The sequence below is a fragment of the Sus scrofa genome, chromosome 5, assembly GCF_054392235.1.
Source record: "Sus scrofa isolate SSC_HxYL_T2T_F1_AM1 chromosome 5, Sscrofa_HxYL_maternal_Yorkshire_Landrace_v2.0, whole genome shotgun sequence".
NCBI lineage: Eukaryota > Metazoa > Chordata > Mammalia > Artiodactyla > Suidae > Sus > Sus scrofa.
This window is the reverse complement of record NC_139387.1, coordinates 20,433,585-20,454,022: the sequence shown is the minus strand read 5'-3', so window position 1 is coordinate 20,454,022 and position 20,438 is coordinate 20,433,585. Positions and strand designations below refer to the sequence as shown.

The following is a 20,438-nucleotide window of genomic DNA, read 5'->3' as shown; positions in this document are numbered from 1 at the left end:
GGAAAACCTTAGGGAGAGAGTTCTGAGAGTTCCCAGGGCGGAGGGGCCAGGCTTTTGATCCACTGAACACTGCGCATGACGTGGATCGACTTCCTTAACTGATCAGGTTTACAATTTCTGAAATTGTCATTGCACTTGAAAAAGGTTGTAGGTGAAATTTCCTTGCTCTTGAATACTCCCCCAAATGTCTGAAATTGTCCAGGAATTACAGCCAATCATACTCAAGTGAGTTGCTGATAGTCAAATGTTTTTAAAAGCAATTAAAAAAATTCAAATGTTATATAACCCCAAATTATGTATATGGAGGATGTATTTCAACATGTTTGACATGATGTGGAGTGGAGCCTTCAAATACGAAGAGTTATGAGAGCCGACAGAGAACTTGAATGGCCTTGGGACAGGTCACTCCTGACCCCTACCCCAGACACAGCACAGAATCAGGCAGATCCAGGACTTGGACAGAATGTGGGCTCAGTGCAGAACCCAGGAGGCCCCTCTCAAACCAGGGATATACAGGTGGGAGAAGCAAAATAAAAGGTGGGCCCACGGGAGAATACCTGCTCTTTAAAGTGTGGTCCTCATGACTGACAATGATAAGCAGAAAGAAAGGACACGCCTGCTGGTGAACACAGAAACTCTTAGCTGAGTAAACACACAGCTGCCAAATATTCACAGCCTAGAAAAACACAACATACAACCATGGCTTTGACAGAGAATGTTCTGGCTCTAAGCTTACCTGGGATAGTATGATTCAGAGAGAGGAAGACCTGGCAGCTGCCCACCGCAGCCTGGGCTCAAAGGGGGTGTAAACTCACCTCTCAAAAGAGAACCCCCTGGAGTTCCCGTTGTGGCTCAGTGGTAATGAACCCGACTCATATTCATCAGGACAAGGGTTTGATCCCTGGCATTCCTCAGTGGGCTAAGCATCCAGCATTGCCGTGAGCTGTTGCATAGGTCGCAGGTGAGGCTCAGATCTGGTGTGGCTGTGGTTGTGGTATAGGCTGGTAGCTGCACCTCCAATTCAACTCCTAGCCTGAGAACTTGCATATGCTGCACCTGCAGCCCCCAAAAGACACACACACACAAACCAAAAAAACCCAAAAAACAAAAAGCGAACCCAGCACTGGCTACACATCCCTCCAGGCGGTAAATGCAATGTAGAGAGAGGTGCCTTTAGCCTCATGACAGAAGAGATGCTTTTGACTTGTTTCAAACAGATTAAGAACTCGCCAGGTTCCTTTAAGCCCATGATTAAAGAAAACCTCTCCTGCATCTTTTGTACACTGAACAATCTGTCACAGACCCATGTTTTCCTGCTTGCAATGACTTGATAAAGGAAGGATCTGCTAAAGGAAGCTGGATGGAAAATACAATTTGGTTAACAGACATTCATGAGTCTCAAGCAGCACTATCATAATCACTAAAATGGAGGCTCTCTTGTTGCCTGGCATTCTGCTAACAGCTTTTAAAGAATCAACTTCATTTCCACGGAGGTAGGTAGGATTCTTCCCTACACTTTACAAATGAAGAAACTGAGGCAAGAAAGATGACTGAAATTATCTAGGGTCCTCCGACTAGGTAAGTAGGGGAGCTGGGATTCAAATGCCAGCAGCCTAAGTTCAAAGTCTCAGGCAAGCTGCCCAACATCCCCCATCTCAGTAGTAAAATGAGATTGTGTGTGTTGAGTGATGCCATCTATTCATCTCCTGGCATATGTAAAAAGAGCTCAATAAAGGGCCATTACTAATCATGGCCAACATTTCTGGAAACCACTTATTTATTTATTTATTTTCAGGGCTGCACCTGCGGCATATGGAGGTTACCAGGCTAGGGGTCTAATCCTAGCTGTAGCTGCTGGCCTACTCCAGAGCCACAGCAATGCCAGATCCAAGCCGTGTCTGCGACCTACACCACAGCTCATGACAATGCCGGATTCTTAACCCACTGAGCGAGGCCTGGGATCGAACCCGCAACCTCATGGTTCCTAGTCGGATTTGTTAACCACTGAGCCACGACGGGAACTCCTGAAATCACTTATTTTTTAAAGGAGGGAGTTATTATAAATTGTTAATTCCTTATGTTCATATAGGACTCTGATCTAGACCACCAAAGGCCAGATGAGACCTGACCTGGAAATTTCCCACAGTTCTCATTTTCCTCCCATGGATTTGAGATTCTGGTCTTCATTCCACCACTAACCAGCCCTGTGACCTTGAGTCTGTCTTATCTCCCAATTAAATTTTTTTTTTTTTTGTCTTTTTAAGGCTGCACCCACAGCATATGGAATTTCCCAGGCTAGGGGGTGAATCAGAGCTGCGGCTGCCAGCCTACACCACAGCCACAGCAATGCAAAATCCTTAACCCACTGAGTGGGGCCAGGGATCAAACTTGCGTCCTCATGAATACTAGCTGGGTTCATTACCGCTGGGCCAACTTGTGAACTCCTTGTCTCCCAATTTGCTCCAACATAAGGAGGCACCTCTGCCCAGTCCCCTGCCAGGACCTCTCTGTTTCTCTTGGAATTCAATCCAAGTCTAACCCGCAGTCTTATTTTCCTTCAGGCCCACACCTGTGCAGCTGCTCTCTTCACCTCAGAAACAAGAGAGGGTTGCCAGCTTTACAAATGGGTGCATTAATAGCCATGGCTTCCAGCATGTTGGATGGAGGAGTTTATATGCCCGGAACAGTATTATCTCTGGACCTTGACCATGAGAAGGTGCAGGGCTGCTCTGAGACCTAGTGAGGGCTCCTGGCCCAAGAGCACTTCTTAAATTTGATGAGAAAGAGAGACACTGCCTGATTCTTAGTTTCTGGGCTTGGGGTAGAATGGCTGGGATTCTAGTCTAAAGGATGTTTGAGATGGGGTCCTGGCTGGTTTGGGGCCGGAAGAGGAGTTTGAAGGCTTAGTTGTTGCCCTAAACCCTCCCTCTAACCCAGAGATCAGGAGAAGGATTCACCGTGGGTGTCCTTGCCTGCCCAGCACCATCTTCCCACCCCTGCAGGCAGCAGCCCCTCTCCTCCCCACCCCCAGCCCCCGTGCCCATGTCTCCTAGGCTCTGGGAGCACAGAGGCTTCTGGGAATTCCTCAGAGGCCTCCTGTTCTTTTTCGGATTGGGAAGGAGGATATTTGAATGCTTTTTCCAGCTGCTCCATCCACTTTGCCTTTTAACCTTGACCGAGTCCTATCCTCTTTGTACCTATTTCCTTCTTATATAATGAAGGTGCTGGGTTGATGGCTTCCATCACCTGTCCAGGTGTGACAGTGTGTGGGGAGGTTAGTGGTCTGAAGGTGCGGGAAGCCCAAGCTAGGAGCTTTGATTCCCTCCCAGGATCAGTGCTCTCTGATCCCTGTCGCGTCATTGCCTCCCTCTGGGCCCAGGAGTCCAAAAGCTCCCGTTTCAAGGGGATGGAAGGCCCCCAGACCTACATCAGGGCTGCAGCTCTCCCCTCCTCCCCAGGTGGAAGCTGCAGTGAAATTCTCTCTCCCTCTCTTTCTCTGCCCGAGGGGTCCTGTCTCTGTCCCCATGCCCTGCCACACTTCTGTGCTGCCCTGTGGTATCCACCTCCAGACCCGAGAGATACGGGGTGAGATGGGGAACAGATGTGCAGGGGCTGCCCCTGCCAGTCATATTAGCAACTCTTCTCTGCCTCCCGCTGCTGCCAGAGACTGCGATCTGGTGGCTGATAGCTGCCCTGGACCTCGCCCTCTTGGCAGCCCTGGGTTTCAGTACCTGGGAGACAGGAAGGGCAAGCTGGAGCCCTCAAATGACTTTTCACTTTCCTTTTAAGGGAAGCAGGTGGGAAGGGATGTGGACAGGCGGGACCTCCAAAGACCCCACCTCTTCTGCAGTACATGTGGGTTCCCGAGTGGGAGTGTCTGGGTTCAAATCTCCGCTCCACCACTTTCACCTGTGAGTTCTTGGACAAGTTCCTTGATCTCTCCAAGTCTCCTCTTCCCCATCTGTAGAGTAAGGGTGAGAAAAAGAATATCTTCCTTATAATGTTGGTTTTGAGATCTAACGACATCATCCACTAGCACAGTGCATGGCCCATTGAAAGCTCTCGATAGCAGGTTAATGTTAGTATTATGATCAGTGTCATTGTTTGGTCTTAAGAACTGGATGAAATCTCAAGATGCTATTTCATTCATCCTTTCGCTTCCTCCAGGCCAATGGTTTTCAGACTTGCATTAAAACCACCTGGGACCTTTAAAAAATTTCAAAGCCCAGACTACCTCCCCCCCCCACCCCCAGTTGAGTGAAATCCCAGTCTCTTGGGATGGGTACAGGCACCAGTGGTTTTTGAGGCTCTCTAGGTGATTCCAGCATGTAGCAAGTTTAGAAACTACTGCTCTGTTCCATTTAACCAATTGAAGGGTTTTCTTTAAGAATAGAAATTTGTCCTAGAAACCTCTTCCACCATCTAACATTGACCTGAGTTTAAGTGTCTCCTTTGGGACAAGTAAAATCTCTCTTGCTTCACTTTAAGCCAATTTTCTCTTGTGTTGAGGGAGGAAAGAATAGTGATCAGCTTACACCAAAGGCTTAGTTAGCAGTATTTCTGGGCATCCTCTTGCCCCAGCCCTTCAAGAGAATGACAGTAGCTCCCTGGGGCCCATCCAGCTGTCAGGAGTTAAGTTGGGCTATTGGCACTGGATGCTGGAAGCTAGACACAGCCAGAGACCAAAGGGTTTTTCTAACATCTGTTGTCTGGGGCTTCTTCTTTTATTTCATCACAATTGAAGAATTCCTCATATTCAGCATGGGAGTCAATATAAACTTGGGTGAGCTTCCTTTTTACTTGGTGGTAAAGAGACACACAAAAGGTTTAATAGTGGACATTCTTCATCCCAAGAGTTGCAAGTGAGTGATGCAGAAAGCATTGCTCCAAGTGAGGGGTTGGCTCACTTGGTCTAGAGCTTTCAGGGAAAGTGGCGGGGGAGGGAACGCCACTTGTATGACTGTTTGGAGTTCCAATATTTGACCTCAGATATTGACTGTATTCACCCATATGAGGCTAGTGTGATTATCACTATTTTACAAGCCAGGAAAATGAGGCTCAAGGAGCTAAGTGTCCAAGCCATGGGGCCAGGAAGGGGCAGGGGCAGATTCAGAGCCAGGTTTTGAGATGCTCAACCCAAGGATCTTCCCCACACCCTTACTGCTTGCTGTCAGGGTCCCACTGTCCCTTCTCCATACATCCTTTCTTTTTTCTGCCTTGGAATCCTTGCCTCCAGCCCAGTCTCTCACACTGACCTGTCCTAATCACTGGATCCACTTCCCTTTTCTTCCTCTGGCTCTACTGGTGTTTTTCCTTGTGTCTCTTGTGCCTGGGGGCTGAGGCTTGTTTTCCCCTCTTACCAAGAGCTCCCTAAGGGGGTTAGGATCAGGACAAAGGCTGCACAGACCTGAGGTGCTCAGACTAGGGTGGCTACCTCTGACTTGCCTGGGATTGTCCTGGTTGAAGCACTGAAAGTCCAGGTAAAGTGGGACCTTTGGTCATCTTAGCCGCATCTGAGAGTAGCTACGCCTATGCTTGCTTAGTGTATTGCAGTGTTCTGTGCTTTTCTTTTCTTTTCTTTTTTCTTTTTGTCTTTTTGTGTTTTTCTTGAGCTGTTCCTGCGGCATATGGAGGTTCCCAGGCTAGGGGTCGAATCGGAACTATAGCCACCAGCCTTCGCCAGAGCCACAGCAACACGCGACCCGAGCCGCATCTGCAACCTACACCACAGCTCACGGCAACACCGGATCCTTTAACCCACTGAACAAGGGCAGGGATTGAACCCGCAACCTCATGGTTCCTAGTCGGATTCGTTAACCACTGAGCCACGACAGGAACTCCCTGTGCTTTTCTTTATGCTTTATAGTATTGACTCCGAGAAACAGATACTCTTGATTTCTTTAAGTATCTGAGGTTCTACAGTACAACTTGTCTAAGATCACAGGCCAGTAGAAGTGGGGCTGGGAGCTGAAACCATCTCCTGTGACTCGAAATCTCAAGCTCACTGTCTTTCTACCCCATAGTGTCTCCTGGAGATGGTCCACTAAATAGTTACTGGGCAGTTAGGAAAGCATGGAGGCGTGGAGGTTGCCCACAGAGCCTCTCTCAGCCTCAGGATGCTTCTCACCTCTGCTCCCCAGCACCTGTCTTGCTCTTTCCCACCACTATTGCTGTTGGCAGCCAGGATTTCGATCCCAACTTTTGCAAAAATATTTACTTATTGCACAAAAATGAAGGAAAAGGATACTACAGGGAAAAACCCGCCTACAACCCTTAATGAATCAATTCACTCTCTGTGTTACTTTTTAAACCTGCCCTCTCTGCATTCTTAATATTTATGAGTTCACAGCACAGGCACCCTTGTGTATCTGGCTTCCTTCATTTAACACTGTATCATGCCATCTCCAATGCTGCTACATGGTCTCCATCATGATCCTTTAAAATAACTGTGTCTAAGGAGTTCCTACATGGCTCAGCAAGTTAAGGATCTGGCATCATCGCTGCAGTGACTTGGGTTGCTGTTGTGGCTCAGGTTTGATCCCTGACCCAGGAACTTCCATGTGCTGCAGGCATGGCAAAAATCAACCAACCAAACAAACAAAAAAACAAACTTTATCAAAGGGGGCAAAGCCATCATTTAGCCATTTTTCTAAGTCTGGATGTTTAAGGTTTTTTCCTCCAAGTAGTTGCTATTATTATTATTATTATTGTATTATTATTATTATTAAGTTTTGGATGAAGGTCATCTTCTGTTTGGTTGCAAAGGGCACATTTTTAGGTGGCTGACAATGATGCTCATTGAATGAACTTCTTATGCTTGCTATCTGGAATAGTACTTTCCAGAATATGGACCCACATGCCAGCTCTGGTCCTGGGCACTTTGTTACTGGTTTGAGAGGAGATATATACAAAATATGAAAATAATCATTCAGCAGCTAAAAATATTGTTTTCCTTTTAGCAACGGAATAGTTATGTGTCTATTGAATCTAAAAACTAAAAAAAGGAGGCTTATATTTTGCATCTTTTAGCAAAAATCTCCCTTTCAGGGTAATTCATTTTTGTCCTGTTTTACAAAAGCATTGGTCTACAATAGATTGGAAATGGAGGGGAAAAAAAAGAGATCTCATGATAGTTTGTCCCTTGATCTAGAAGACAGTGTGAGGTCCTGATAGATATGGTCCATGCATCTACAACCACAGACTTTTAGTGCTACAGGCCCTCATCTCATTGCATTCGAGGGGCCTGAGGTGTACGGAGAAGCACATGATGCACCCAGAAAATGGGGCCAGTCTTAGGCAGAGTCCTCTGCTTTCACTTGCGCTCAATGACCACAATACCTGGTTTTTTCTGGGTGATTAAAATTTGGGGTGTGTGATGATAACAGTGGGAGCAGAAGCAGAGTGTGGGGGTAGTCAGAACAAAACTCTTGCCTCACCAGACTAATGCTGTGGCAGCTGGTGTCTCCACCCTTGTCCTAGCTGTGGTCCCAAGGCAACTAGACAACCCCTAGCTTTGCCCCAGTTCTCCCTGGGCACACCCCAAAACAAACGACTCTACGGTGGAGTTCCTTAGGAAGATATCAACTAATGATTGGGGGGAAACTCTATAGGAGTTTCCAGCAACTCAAAGTGAGAGACAATTGTGCTCTGATCTCTAAGTGGCAGGAGATGAATGATAAATGATCAAGTTGGGGAAGTTTGTCTGCAGTGTGATTTCTGCAACTTATAGGTGTGAGGTTTGAAACAGATGTTCCTGTCAGGCAAATTAAACATACCTACTCTCTTCCCAGGCTCCAGAAAGTGCCCAGCCCAGCGAATGTGTGTATATATAGGGACTGAGCCAGCTCTCTCGTCAAAGGAGTCATAGCTCCTTTCCTCCTCACTCTCTGCCCCCTTCCATCCCGCTGGGTCTTTTCTCTTGTCTACTTTTCTGGATGCTCCAGGAATCATGAGCCGCCAGTTTAGCTCCCGGTCGGCGTTTAGCTCCAGGAGCAGTCGGGTTTATAGTGTTGGTTCCCCTGCAGGCTCTGGCGATGGGAGCCGGGCTGTGGGATCTGTGTGTCAGGCTCGGGGAAGGTGTGGTGGTGGTGGTGGGTATGGGAGCCATGCAGGGAGGTTTGGCTCCAGGAGCCTCTACAACCTGGGTGGCAGTAAAAGCATCTCCATCAGCCTAGTGGGGAGAAGTGCCAGCAGTTTCTGCCAGGGTAGGGGAGCGGGAGGAGGATTTGGAGGGGGCAGAAGCTTTGGGGGTGGTGGCTTTGGGGGTGGTGGCTATGGAGGAGGTAGTCTGGGGGGTTCTGGGTTTGGGGGTAGCAATTTTGGGGTTGGAGGTTTTGTTTTTTCTTGTCCCCCGGGGGGCATCCAAGAAGTGACCATTAACCAGAGCCTCTTAGAACCACTTTGCCTGGAGGTGGACCCTGAAATTCAGAGGATTAAGACCCAAGAACGGGAGCAGATCATGGTTCTCAACAACAAGTTTGCCTCCTTCATTGACAAGGTGAGTGTCCCAGGGGCAGGCAGAGTCTCTGGTCTTTGGTCAAATGACCTTGTGCCCTGCTGCCTCTCACCCCACTGTGCTGTCTCAGGTGGTGACAGTCACTTATAGATGTCTGTATCCTGGGACCCTAAGAAAGCATTTACTTCACTTAGGCCTCAATTTGGCTTATTGAGGGGATTTATCCCTCTTTTGTCCTTTTGCCAGGAAAGCAGACACGAGGTGTAAAAACACTCAACAGACAAGATACATTATGTAATGATCTCATTCATCATTTTTCACTTTCCATTCATCCGTCCACGCACTCACCCATTCATCTGTCCATTCACCCACCCATCTACCCACTCATCCATCCATCTGTCCATCTACCCATCCATCCAGACCACAAACATTCACTAAGCATCTACTATATGCCAGACACTTCAGGGTGACAAGAACACAGGTCTTCCATATCTGGCCTAAGAACCTCTGCACACTGCAGGCATGGCCCCCAAATCCCCCCAAAATATAACAAACACAAACCCCAACAACAAAAGACTGAAATCATGGTGGATGCCACGAGGGAAAAGAATAGGGGGTTATGAAGGGGAGACGGCAAGGGGATGACATGCCCTAGTTAAGATCTAAAGGAGACTAGGAGTTAGCCAGGCAAAGACTGGGGAGATTGGGGCTGCTGGAGGCACTAAAGCTTGCTGTGCTTGAAGTGCCATGAGCAGGTCAGAGAGGTTGGGCTGGCTGTGCTTCAACCGGGAAGAAGGTCAGCTCAGCGGGATGCTAAGTTTTACCTGTGTTACCTGAGCTTCCCCTGATGTTGTTGTTAGGACACAGCCCATGAAAGTTTGAGACGACGTGGGGAAAAATGGCAATGGTTTGCAGTGCTTTTTCTAATGGTGAAATCTCATGAAAATGGCCTGGTACTCCCTGGAGCCAGCCAGCCTCTGCCCTGTGGCTGGCCTAATGAGAACCACCTTTTCTTTGATGGGGGGAGGGGTCAGGCTAAACCCAGAGCCCCCAGAGTCATCCCACTGCCCCCTCATTGTTTGACAGGGAGCTTCCCCATGGGACCGTGAGTCTTTCCTCTGGTCCGACCACATAGCACGGGACTGTGCATGAGTGTCCAGTTTCTGCCCTCCCTGGAGTACCGCTGGGGTGAAGATAGGCCAGGTGGCAGAGGTTTCTCACGGAGGTGTCACAAGTCATGTCGACAAACCCAGGAGGGCTGGCTGCCTTATCTCTGGCTGATAAAGCTGACAGCAATGAGTCGTGGGAAACAGCGTTCTCTGCACATACCTTCCAGCCTAGAGGTAAAACCCAAAGGGAGTTAACAAGGGCTGGCCCCTCAGATGGACAGTCTCAAGACCCAGGGATTCTGGGCCCCCCCTCCTCAGTGCCACATTGTAAGGGACTGACTGCACGAAACAGTGTGTTTACTCCTCCACCCCATCCCCACAGCTCCTGGGCGGATTCTGGAGTGTGTGTGTGTGTGTGTGTGTGTGTGTGTGTGTGTGTGTGTGTCTGTGTGTCTGTGTGTACACACCTGAGCTAAGCACGGGGGCATCCACTGTCCTCACCCAAGTCAGGACAGGGTGAGCTGCTGGCAGAGGTAAGGTGAGAGCTGATCATCATGTGACGGTCAGTCCAGGCACTTGATCTGCACAGCCAGTCAGCTCTTTGGACCCTGTATTTGACTTTGGTGAGCACAGTTTTGGAGGAAGAGGTAGTGAGAATATAGGCTAATGTCCACTCTCTATCCTTCGTGCTAATGAAGGAAACAGCGATACGAGCATTTCCCAAACTCCAAACAACCCCCAAGTCCTTACTGTGGGGGCTCTAGAATGCATCACACAACTTAACAACAACAACAACAACAACAAAAATCTATATTTAAGATTCTGTCTGGGTTACGGAAATGTTTAAATCAGGTGACCTTCCTGAAAAACATACTAGCCAGCAGCAGAGGTTGGGGAGCCTGAAGCGTAGTGGACACCCAGGCAGGTTTGCTCAGGAAACAGTTTAATACTCTAAGCCAGGTTGTCCCTCACCTCTTATTTTCTCCTCTCCTCAGTCACATGGAGTGTTTCAGGCATGGTGAGAAGTGAGCCTTGAATGTGTCAGTATTTCAGATGCTCTGATCACCACTTCATGACATTGGCACAAGCAGCTAAGGGTGGGGAGGCACAGCTCTAGCATAGGGAGTGGAGTGAAAGGAAACAGGGCACTCGACTGGGGGGGACTTGCCTTCAACAGCAGAGTTAGCTTCCTGTTAACTGAGGCAAGGTGACCTTACAGCCATTGGTCAACCATCAGAAACCCGCACTACATTCGTGTGCCCCGGTCCCAGAAACAGCAAGCCCTCTGATTCCTAGAGGGGCCGTCCTGATTCTCTGAGGTCTGGACATGCCATGGGGCTGCACGTTCTCCTACCTGTGGGAGGGCTTCTTGGATCCACGGTCTGGGGTGACCTTGGAGGTCTCTTGCTCTTAGGTGAGATTCCTGGAGCAGCAGAACCAGGTGCTACAAACAAAATGGGAGCTGCTGCAGCAGATAAACACGTCGACTTGGACCAACAACCTGGAGCCCATCTTGGAGAGCTATATCAGCAAGCTTCAGAAGCAGGTGGATTTTCTCAATGCGGAGCAGATGCGCCAGAGCTCGGAGATCAGAAGCATGCAGGATGTCGTGGAGGACTACAAGAATAAGTGAGGCTCCAGAAAGAGCGAGGACAGTTGGGAGAAGCAAGTCAGGGGGCTGGCTCAAGTGGCAAGGCATTCTGCTTAGTGTTAACGAGTAAGGGGTTCGGGGACCCGGGCCACCAGTGACAGCCTGGCAGGCTCTGCACTGCACAGTCGCCATTTTGCATATGGTACCAGTCAGCTCTCAACCGTAGTGGGTGAGGAGGGGAAGCAGAGTAGCTTCATGGATGTTGGAGCCAGATGGGCCTGAGTTTTCCTGTGTGGGCTCTGCCACTTTCTGGCTGCCTGCAAGGACGTCTTTCCAATCCTTCAGTTTTCACATTAGCAAAGTGGGGATAGTAAGTCTCTTCCTTGTTGGATTGTTGTGAGGGGTAGATCCATGGCTCTCCAACTGTAGCATGCATTGGCTAGTTAAGATCAGATTGATGGAGCAGGTCTGGGATGGGCACAGAGTGTCTGTGTTTCTAACATGCTTCCAAGTGATGCTGATGCTGGTGGACTGAGACCAACATGGAGAATCATTGGTTTAGACGAAATTATTATTACGTTAGGCTGTTTCTGCACATACAAAGCTACTCAATGAGCACCAGCTATTATTAATAATAATGGCTGGGGTGACAGGACTTGCTTAATTCCAAGTCAGTTGCTTCTGTATAGGCAACAGAGTAGCCTCTGCCCAACCCTCGCCCCACCCCGTACTGGTGTGGGGGTACAGGGTGTGCTTTTATTTTGTCTCTTTAGGGCCACACCTGCAGCATATGGAAGTTCCCAGGCTGAATTGGAGCTGCAGCTGCTGGCCTATGCCCCAGCCACAGCAACATGGGACTGAGCCTCGTCTGCGAACTACACTACAGTTCTTGGCAATGTGGATCCTTAATTCACTGAGCGAGGCCAAGGATCGAGCCTATGTCCTCATGGATGCTAGTTGGGTTGTTAACCACTGAGCCACGATGGGAACCCCCAGGGTGCTTCTCTTAACATTGCTTGGATGCACTTGCTGAGTTGGGCCAATAGAGCTTTGTGTGCGTGTGCATCAACAAGGGAGAAATGAAACATACGTTGAAGGTGATGGGGGCAGAGCGGCAAGTGAAAATTTTTTCTCTTTAAAAAAGTTTAGTGAAAGAGATTGTTACTTTATGTTTTAATTAAAAAAAAAATGATTGGGCTTGACACCTTTACAAAAGTAAAACATCAAAATTAAAAGCACAGTTTGGGGGCATTCTGTGTGGCTCTGAGTTTTCCACTTAGGGATGTTGTCCCTTCTGTTGACCTGGAGAGCCAAGAGGTGGCTCTAGCTGCTTGTCAGCAAGAGCAGCAGGCCCTGGCAGGGGACAGCCCAAGGTCCGAACAGGAAACCTTCAGAGAATTCTGAGCCTCCCACTTCAAGGAGACATCTCCGGGAGCCACGGTCAGCCCCTGCAGCCTGTCTGTGTTTCTGCCTTTCCCCCAACAGGTATGAGGAAGAAATCAACCGGAGGACCAGCTGTGAGAATGACTTTGTCATCCTGAAGAAGGTGAGGGATGGCCTGTGGGTCCAGGAGGCTGAGCAGAAGGAGGGATTCCTGTGGGATGCTGTGTGACTGAGAGGTGGACAGGTGATCTTGGGGGCCAGCTTGTTGAGCATGTTTCCCGGATGCTGGGGCCTGATACTGAAGTGTAAGTTCGAAAGTGCTGCTAATGTGAATCTTTAGGCATCCTTGAGTTTTTAATCACCCCAGGGTCCTGATAGTGGAATTAAGTTATCAAGACGCTTTTAGGAGTTCCTGTCATGGCTCAGTGAGTTAAGAACCTGACTAATATCCATGAGGATGTGGGTTTGATCCCTGGCCTCACTCAGTGGGTTAAGGATCTAGCGTTGCTGTGAGCTGTGGTGTAGCTTCCAGCTGCAGCTCTGATTCACCCCCTTGCCTGGGAACTTCCATATGCCTCGGGTGTGGCAGTAAAAAGAAAAAATAAATAAATAAATTAACAGGCAGCCTTTAAGTGTCAGTCATATGAGGCCTTAGGGCCTGGGAAGGGACCTAGAGTGTTTTGCATGACTGACTGGGATCAGGAACACTTCTTTCGGGCCTTGAAAGCCTAGGTTTTCTGGTCCCTTATTGGAGTGAAGTGAGGAAATTTGCAGGCAAGGAAATAAACCCAGGGAGGCTTTGCCACTTGCCTGGGGAAACTCCATGCAGCTGGTGGCAGGAGACACCTGGGCAATAAAGTCAGACTACTTGTCTTTGCTTGCTGTTCAGGATGTGGATGCTTCTTATATGAGCAAAGTGGACCTGCAGTCTAAGGCAGACATTCTGTTTGAGGAGGTTGAGTTCCTGAAATGTTTATTTCAATTGGTGAGTGACTATCTCAACTATTTATATGCGATGGTGAGTTCAATCCTCCTAAGAAACCCTTCTCTTTTCTATATCTGACACGGCATATGGGATATAAGACGGGGCGGGTCACCCAACATTACTCTCTAGGGACTCTTCAGTCACCTCAGCTCTGTGGGCCTGGAGTCAGCCATCCTCTCAACCCCCATAGCTCAGGATTCCGGGGTGGGGTGGAGATGGGAGTCTGCAGAAGGGGGAGCAGACTCTGCTTCTGTCTGGAAAATGAGGTCCACACCTGGGACACAGGGGCAAAACCAACCAGACACCTTCATCGGCGCTGGGGAGTCAGTGGGGCTCTCAGGGACCTCTGTGGGAGAGGACACTGTGGATCTTAAAGGGAACAGAGATGGACGAAGACTGCAGAGGTGAGGACAGAGCGTTGCTCCCACCTGGTCCTGTTTATCACCAGGCTCCAGCTTGGGGTCACTTGCGCTGGGCTGGGTGCTGTGCTGGGAGTGTTACTGTGCTTGGGTATCTCCAGGCTACAGGTGGGAGAACCGAGGCACTGAGAGATTCAGATACTTGCTCAGTCACCCATCTGGTTAATGGTAGAGCCCAGACTCGAAAGCGGATCTGAGGGTCTGCCCACCTGGAGTCCTTTCTACTGCTTCCGAGAGCTCACAAGGTTTCAAGGGGGCAAATCTGTCTGGCAGGGGTCCAGCTTAAGATGGCAGCCAAGCCAGAGCAAGGTAGGGATGGAGGGTCCAGGAGAGATGTGATGGTCTCTGGATTCAGACTCCTTTCCTCTCCCTGGAGGCTAAGGTCTGGTGCCTTTACCTTCAGTGAAGGTGCCCAATGGTGCATAACAATAATTCAAGAACTTAGGACTCCTGTCTGACCCAGGCTTCTGGCTTCCCCAGGGAGCCTTGAGGGGGCGGCAGAGGGAAACTGAGGTCCCCAGGAGGCGAGTGGAAGGAGTCAGCCTGTGCTCCACGCCTTGCAGGAGCTGTCTCAGATGCAGACCAACATCACAGACACCAATGTCATCCTGTCCATGGACAATAACCGCTCCCTGGATCTCGACAGCATCATCGATGCGGTGCGGACCCAGTATGAGCTGATCGCACAAAAGAGCAAGGAAGAGGCTGAGGCGCTGTACCAGACCAAGGTGAGCTCCTCCACCCCCAGCCCAGACACAGTACCCTAAACCAGACTCACCTCCCAGAATGTGTATTGCCTTTCTCTCATGTCTAAAGTAAGCCACACTTGCTATAGAAAATGTTGAGATTTACAGATGAAGATTACTCATATCTCACTACCGCTATTAGTATGTCAGCTTATTTTCCACCAGTTCTTTGTAGCTAATGTTTATGGAAAACTCACATGTACCAGGCTCTGCAGTGAGTGCTTTACATATATTATCTCATTTACTCCTTACAACAACCCTATGAGGTAAATATCTCATTTCTCCTACTTTACAGATGATAGAGTATGAGGCTACCTAAATTCTCTTGGGTCTTATGGCTGGGAAGTGGCAGAAGCAGAATTTAATGAAACTCAAGTGTGCCACCTGCAAATCTATGCTCTCAACCACCATCACGTTTTTTCCCCCTTATTTTTCATCGATCTTTTAAAATATAGTTTTGTACTTTTCTCTTTCACTTTCACTTATGAATGCCTTTTTGTGACATCAAATAGTCTACATCCTTTTAACAGCAGCATGATATTCCATGGTAAGGATATGCCCTCAATTATCAGGTACATGTCTTGGTAGCTAAGTCTTGGGGCACATGGTCGGTTACCTGTTTAACATAAATAGATCGGGCCTTTCTGGAGGGTGAAGACTCTGCAGTTAAGTCACAGGCCAGCCACTAAATCCTGAACCCCTGGCACTTGAGATTTGCCTTGTGGATTACCTGTGGCCAACTCCAATCCCAGGTGACCTCTGTCCCACTGTCCTGCAGGCAGGTGTTATGAATGGCATGGATTTTTGGCATCAGACTGGGAAGGTAGATGGTCAAGAGTGAAAACCTCAGAAGGCAGAGACGCACTTGAGCCAACCCTCCCCTTTGCTTCCTTCATTATAGTGGTTGAGGACTTGGGTTTACAGACGGCCTGTGGCTAGTATTTCCTATTGATGGGGCCACATAGATACAAAAAGAGAGATAGAGAGGGAAATGTGAATAAAGGTTGGAACATGCTGAAAACTCCTGAGGAAATGAGGTTCTGACTATTAGAGAAATGATTCTGGAAGAGGTTGGGAAGGACTATGTAGGATGGAAAAGGGGAAAGGGTCCCAGTGTGGGAAAAGCGTAGCCATGGGGAGAAAGGAGGTTAAAAGGATACCAAGAAGCAGGGTCGTCTGTTGGGGATGTGGGTCTGGTCTAGAGGCTGGTGGGAATAAGAGAGGCTCTTATTTTGATGTTGATGGAGAATGTGGATTGGCTGCCCACATCAGACACCTGCAAGTCCTATCTGGTCCTGATTCTGACAGAGGTCTCGAGATATAGGTGTGTGTGTGTGTGTGTGTGTGTGTGTGTGTGTGGTGTCACAGCTCAGATGAGGGCACTTTGGCACAGATGCAAGTGTGTGTGGAGTCACAGCTCTAGGGAGGCTTACTTTGGGACCTTCCCTGGAGGACAGCAGCCTTGGGCAGGGTCTAGGAAGGCAGACTCACTTCTTTCTGGAGCAGCTTGTGATGAGTAGCAGGCTGGCTGTGATGCTGCCCTTGACTCTCAGTACCAGGAGCTCCAGATCACAGCCGGAAGACATGGAGATGAGCTGAAGACCAGCAAGATGGAGATCTCTGAGCTCAATATCACCATCCAGAGGCTGCAGGCAGAGATCAGCAATGTCAGGAAGCAGGTGAGCTGGGTCCTCAGCGTGGCTGCCTCCCATAATGCCCTGCCTCGTGAGGCTCTTGAAACTCACCCTTCACATGGTTCTTCTCCTTGATCATCTTTTGAGCAGATAGACCAGATGTACACGGCCATTTCTGATGCGGAGGAGAGAGGAGACCGGGCCCTGAAGGACGCACAGCAGAAGCTGCAGGACATGGAGGACGCCCTGCAGCAGGCCAAAGAGGACATGGCCCGGCTGCTGCGCGACTACCAGGAGCTGCTGGGAACCAAGCTGTCCTTGGACGTGGAGATCGCCACCTACCGCAAGCTGCTGGAGGGCGAGGAGTGCAGGTGGGCTATGTTTCCAGGCTGAAGGGCAGGTTGCACCCCCGGAGTGGTGGGATGGATACTTCATTTTATTTTATTTCATTTTATTTATTTTAATTTTAATTTTTATTACAGTATAAGGGACTGACTAGAGAAAAGACAATCCCAGATTTTCTGGGAAGATTGGTAGCCTAGGGTGGGCAGACATGGTCAGGTCAGAAGCAGAGGGTGTGTGACCTGGCAGCGTCATTGCCATCACCGTCCTGCCTCCAAGCACGATATGCCTATCCCCCAACCTTAGCCATTGCAGCCAGTGACCTCCCCCCACCCCCGCCAGTGCTAAAAGTTCTCATGAAATGCTTCAAATCCTCTTTGGTCCCAATAGCGCCCCCCCCGGCCCCCTTAACCTCCCTGCCCTGCATATACCTCACCTGCTTTTGACATTTCCAGGCTGCTGCCTGCTTTCCTCTGGCTTTGCGTGTCTGTCTAATGTGTGGGCTTTGGTTTTACAGAATGTCAGGGGAGCTGCAGAGCCATGTGAGCATCTGTAAGTAGCAGAGCCCAGGGGAGGGGCTGGTTGGTGATGGGGGAGGGAGGGCCCAGGAAGATTGGCTGGCAGGGACCTGGCAAGTCGGTGTTTTTGTGTCCAGTCCTATGCAAAACCCAAGTCAGCATGCACAGCTGCAAAGCCCGGAGAAACTGGTTGAAATAAATTGTTATGATTTTAGCTCTTTATCTTGATTTTTATGATGCTTAATAACCAGCAGTGCCTTGGGATTCTTTAGGGTGTAGCAATAATGAAAACGTGCCCTGACATCCCTTTGAAACAGGAATACTGTCATCCAGTGTACCTTTTTGCAAGTCAGATGCTGCCAGTGATGAAAGATGTAGGGGGCTGTCCAGAGGATGGGTGCAGGTGGGTCCCCCTGCTTAATCCTTCTGATGCCTGTGTGGGCCTCCTTCCCCTTCTCCCACAGCTGTGCAGAGCAGCCAGGTGACTGTCAGCGGGGCCGGAGGTGGAGGTGGCCCAGGCTCTGGAGGTTACGGAGGCGGCAGCGGAGATTACAGCAGCGGGGGCTATGGCGGTGGCAGCTCCCCCGGGGGCTCAGGCGGCTATGGAGGGGGCTCCCGAGGGGGCAGTGGAGGTGGTTACTTTGGGAGCAGGAGCGGCAGCGGCAGCGGCGGGAGCTACAGAGGGAGCAGCAAAGGCAGCAGCAAGTCCGGGGGCGGCGGCTCCTCCCGTGTGCAAATCATCCAGACATCAACCAACACCTCCCATAGGCGAATCCTGGAGTAGAGGGCAAGGATTCTGCCACGCCTTGTGGCTCACACACCCCACAAGGCAGGGCCCTCTCCTGTGCCCTTTCCCACGCCCTCCCTATGAACAATAATCCGTCTCTTAGGGGGACCCACAAAGAGAGGGTTTGGGGAGAGCAGGTGATGAGATGGCAAGCTAGCTTGGTAAGGGGACCTTCTGTGTCAGGGACTGAGTCCTGCCTCTTGGTTTGTAGCCTCCTCCTTTGCTGTTGATAGGGAGTGGATTTGCTGCCCACATCGGACACCTGTAAGTTCTCTCTGGTCCTGATTCTGAATCTCCATCTCAGGAAGCATTATTCCCTGGGAAAGGGATATTCAGAGAGCAGGAGTCCTTGTCCACAGGGAGGAAAGTAATTAGCAATGAGTGGAGGAGTCGATGGACAGCAATCCTGCTTTTCTGTCCTGTCCCTCCTGACAGCTCCATTCTTTGGAAGTGTGGCCCCTCCAGGACTCTGCTCCGTAGTGGCACCCATGCGACTTGTCCAAGATGCTGGACTATTCTGTCTAGGTGCCCAGGTCCTGAGGATTTTGAGAATCAGACTTGGCTCTTGCCAGGGCTCAACCCTGAACCAGTCTGCGAGCTGCCTGTTGTTTGCAAGGTAGCTTCATCCTCTTTCCCAGACTGCCAAATCCCATTTGTGTCCTGTTCTCTGTGAGTCTGAGCCCCTTGTGAGGTTCTGACTCTTTATTTGCCCTCTCACATAAGATGCTTCAGAGGGGACAGGATGGGGAAGATATTGGCCAACCGAGGGGGCCCTGTGGGCCTTGAGAGAGGGAAGGTGGATTTGCTGCTAAGATCTTCAGGGACCTCCACTTGCTTGCTGAGTCCTAGCGCAACGTCCAAGTCCACAATTCTTTTGGGACATCTGCTAGGCTCAGGGTGGGTCCCCCAGAAAGTACTGTGACCGCATCCTCTCCTGGTTGAAGGTTGTACCTTGAAGGGCTTGACATTTCTGGTGTCTCTCTGCAATAAATTTTCTGTGATCTCAAACTGTTGTTTGGTCATATAAGTTATTCTTTTTTACTTTCTGCAGGCCTCTGAAATGATTCATAGTTGGAAAGTAAAGTTTGCTGTTACTATTATTTATGGTACGGGTAATACTCAATCTTCAAAAACCTTGCACGTAAAGTCAAAGACCATTTGCAGCAACATGGATGAACCCAGAGATAATCCTACTAAGTGAAGTTAGACAGTGAAAGACAAACAACATATGATATCCCTTATATGTGGCATCTAAAAAAAGGATTTTGCAGAACAGAAACAGACTCGCAGGTTTGAAAAATTTATGGTCACCAAAGCCGACAAGTGGTGGAGGGAGGAATGGACTGAGGGTTTGGGATTGGCATAGGCACCCTGAGGTATGTGGAACGATTGGCCAGTGGGAACCTGCTGTATTGCACAGGGAACTCTACCCAATATTCTGTGATCATCTATGTGGGAAAAGAATCTGAAAGAGAATGGATGTGAACTATGTCCATGTATAACTCAATCACTTTGTTGTACAGCAGAAATTATTACAAACTTATAAGTCAACCATACTTCAATAAACCTTTAAAAATGAGATAAACTTTGCACACATAATCATACTTGCACACATAATATAATACTTAAAGTGGCTGATCATTCAAAATTCAGTTACACATTTGTTCAGGGAGAATTTATTTTTCTCCAGACTCTGGGAGCGTGATGCCAAATGAACACATTTCTGAATTTGAAGGCACTCACAACCCAAATGATATGTCATGGGCAGGGGGAAAGTTCAGAGTCACAGAAAATCAGAGTGGGGGGCCCCCAGGGACCTCCCAGCCGGATAGAAACAAGGCTATTTCAAGGCTACAGGCAGACCCACTGAGAAGGAGTAGCAGGGCCTCAGGAGGTGTAAATGCTAGGGCAGGAAAATTTGGTTCCAATGGGTTCTGGAAGGGCTGGGAAGTGGAGCAAGCTGGGGCAGGTGTGGGCGAGGAATCAGGGAAGGGCCCTCCAGGTAGGGGAACTCAAGCTCAGAGACTCAAAGATAAGAGCGGGTGGATGTGTGTGAATGAGAAGGGGCAGCCACACAGGAGCAACTGAGCTAGGGAGACAAGAGGCTGAGGTCCTTCACCCAGTGGGGTTCAGAGGCAGGGGTGTTTTAATTGATGCCCCTGAGGGCGGCAGAGATGCAGGAATTCAAGGATGGGGCACTTTAAGCCATCGCCTCATCCCATGTGATATTTCTGAGTCTGTGTAAAGGAATCACGTAAAAGATATGACCTACTTTCTCATTCCCTCAAGGGATACAGATGGAATTTGGATGTGGGGTTCATTCAAGCAGGACTGCAACTCATATTGATAACATGTTCTGTTCCCACGCACAGCCCTGCCTTCTCTCTGAAAGGCGGCAGACCTGTGGGGGAACCAGCTGGGAAAGCAGACGGTGGGCAGAGGGGCCACCTGCAAGAGGAGGAGAGAGGG

The 20,438-nt window shown here is 49.3% G+C and overlaps 1 protein-coding gene across 2 annotated transcripts; it reads left to right on the top strand.

Annotated features, from left to right (window-relative positions):
• Positions 1 to 7,854: 7,854 nt before the first annotated feature.
• On the top strand, positions 7,855 to 18,977 carry KRT77 (keratin 77). 2 transcript variants are annotated; one of them, XM_084955786.1, is made up of 10 exons: positions 7,855 to 8,497; positions 9,542 to 9,798; positions 10,979 to 11,193; positions 12,641 to 12,701; positions 13,428 to 13,523; positions 14,506 to 14,670; positions 16,242 to 16,367; positions 16,473 to 16,693; positions 17,182 to 17,216; positions 17,647 to 18,977. In XM_084955786.1, exons 2-10 carry the CDS (start codon positions 9,604 to 9,606, stop codon positions 17,964 to 17,966), a joined length of 1,434 nt encoding a protein of 477 aa, XP_084811912.1. In that variant the 5' UTR covers positions 7,855 to 8,497; positions 9,542 to 9,603; the 3' UTR covers positions 17,967 to 18,977. The 2 variants fall into 2 exon arrangements, with proteins under 2 accessions (XP_084811912.1, XP_084811911.1); XM_084955785.1 differs by lacking the exon at positions 9,542 to 9,798.
• The last annotated feature ends 1,461 nt before the right edge of the window (positions 18,978 to 20,438 follow it).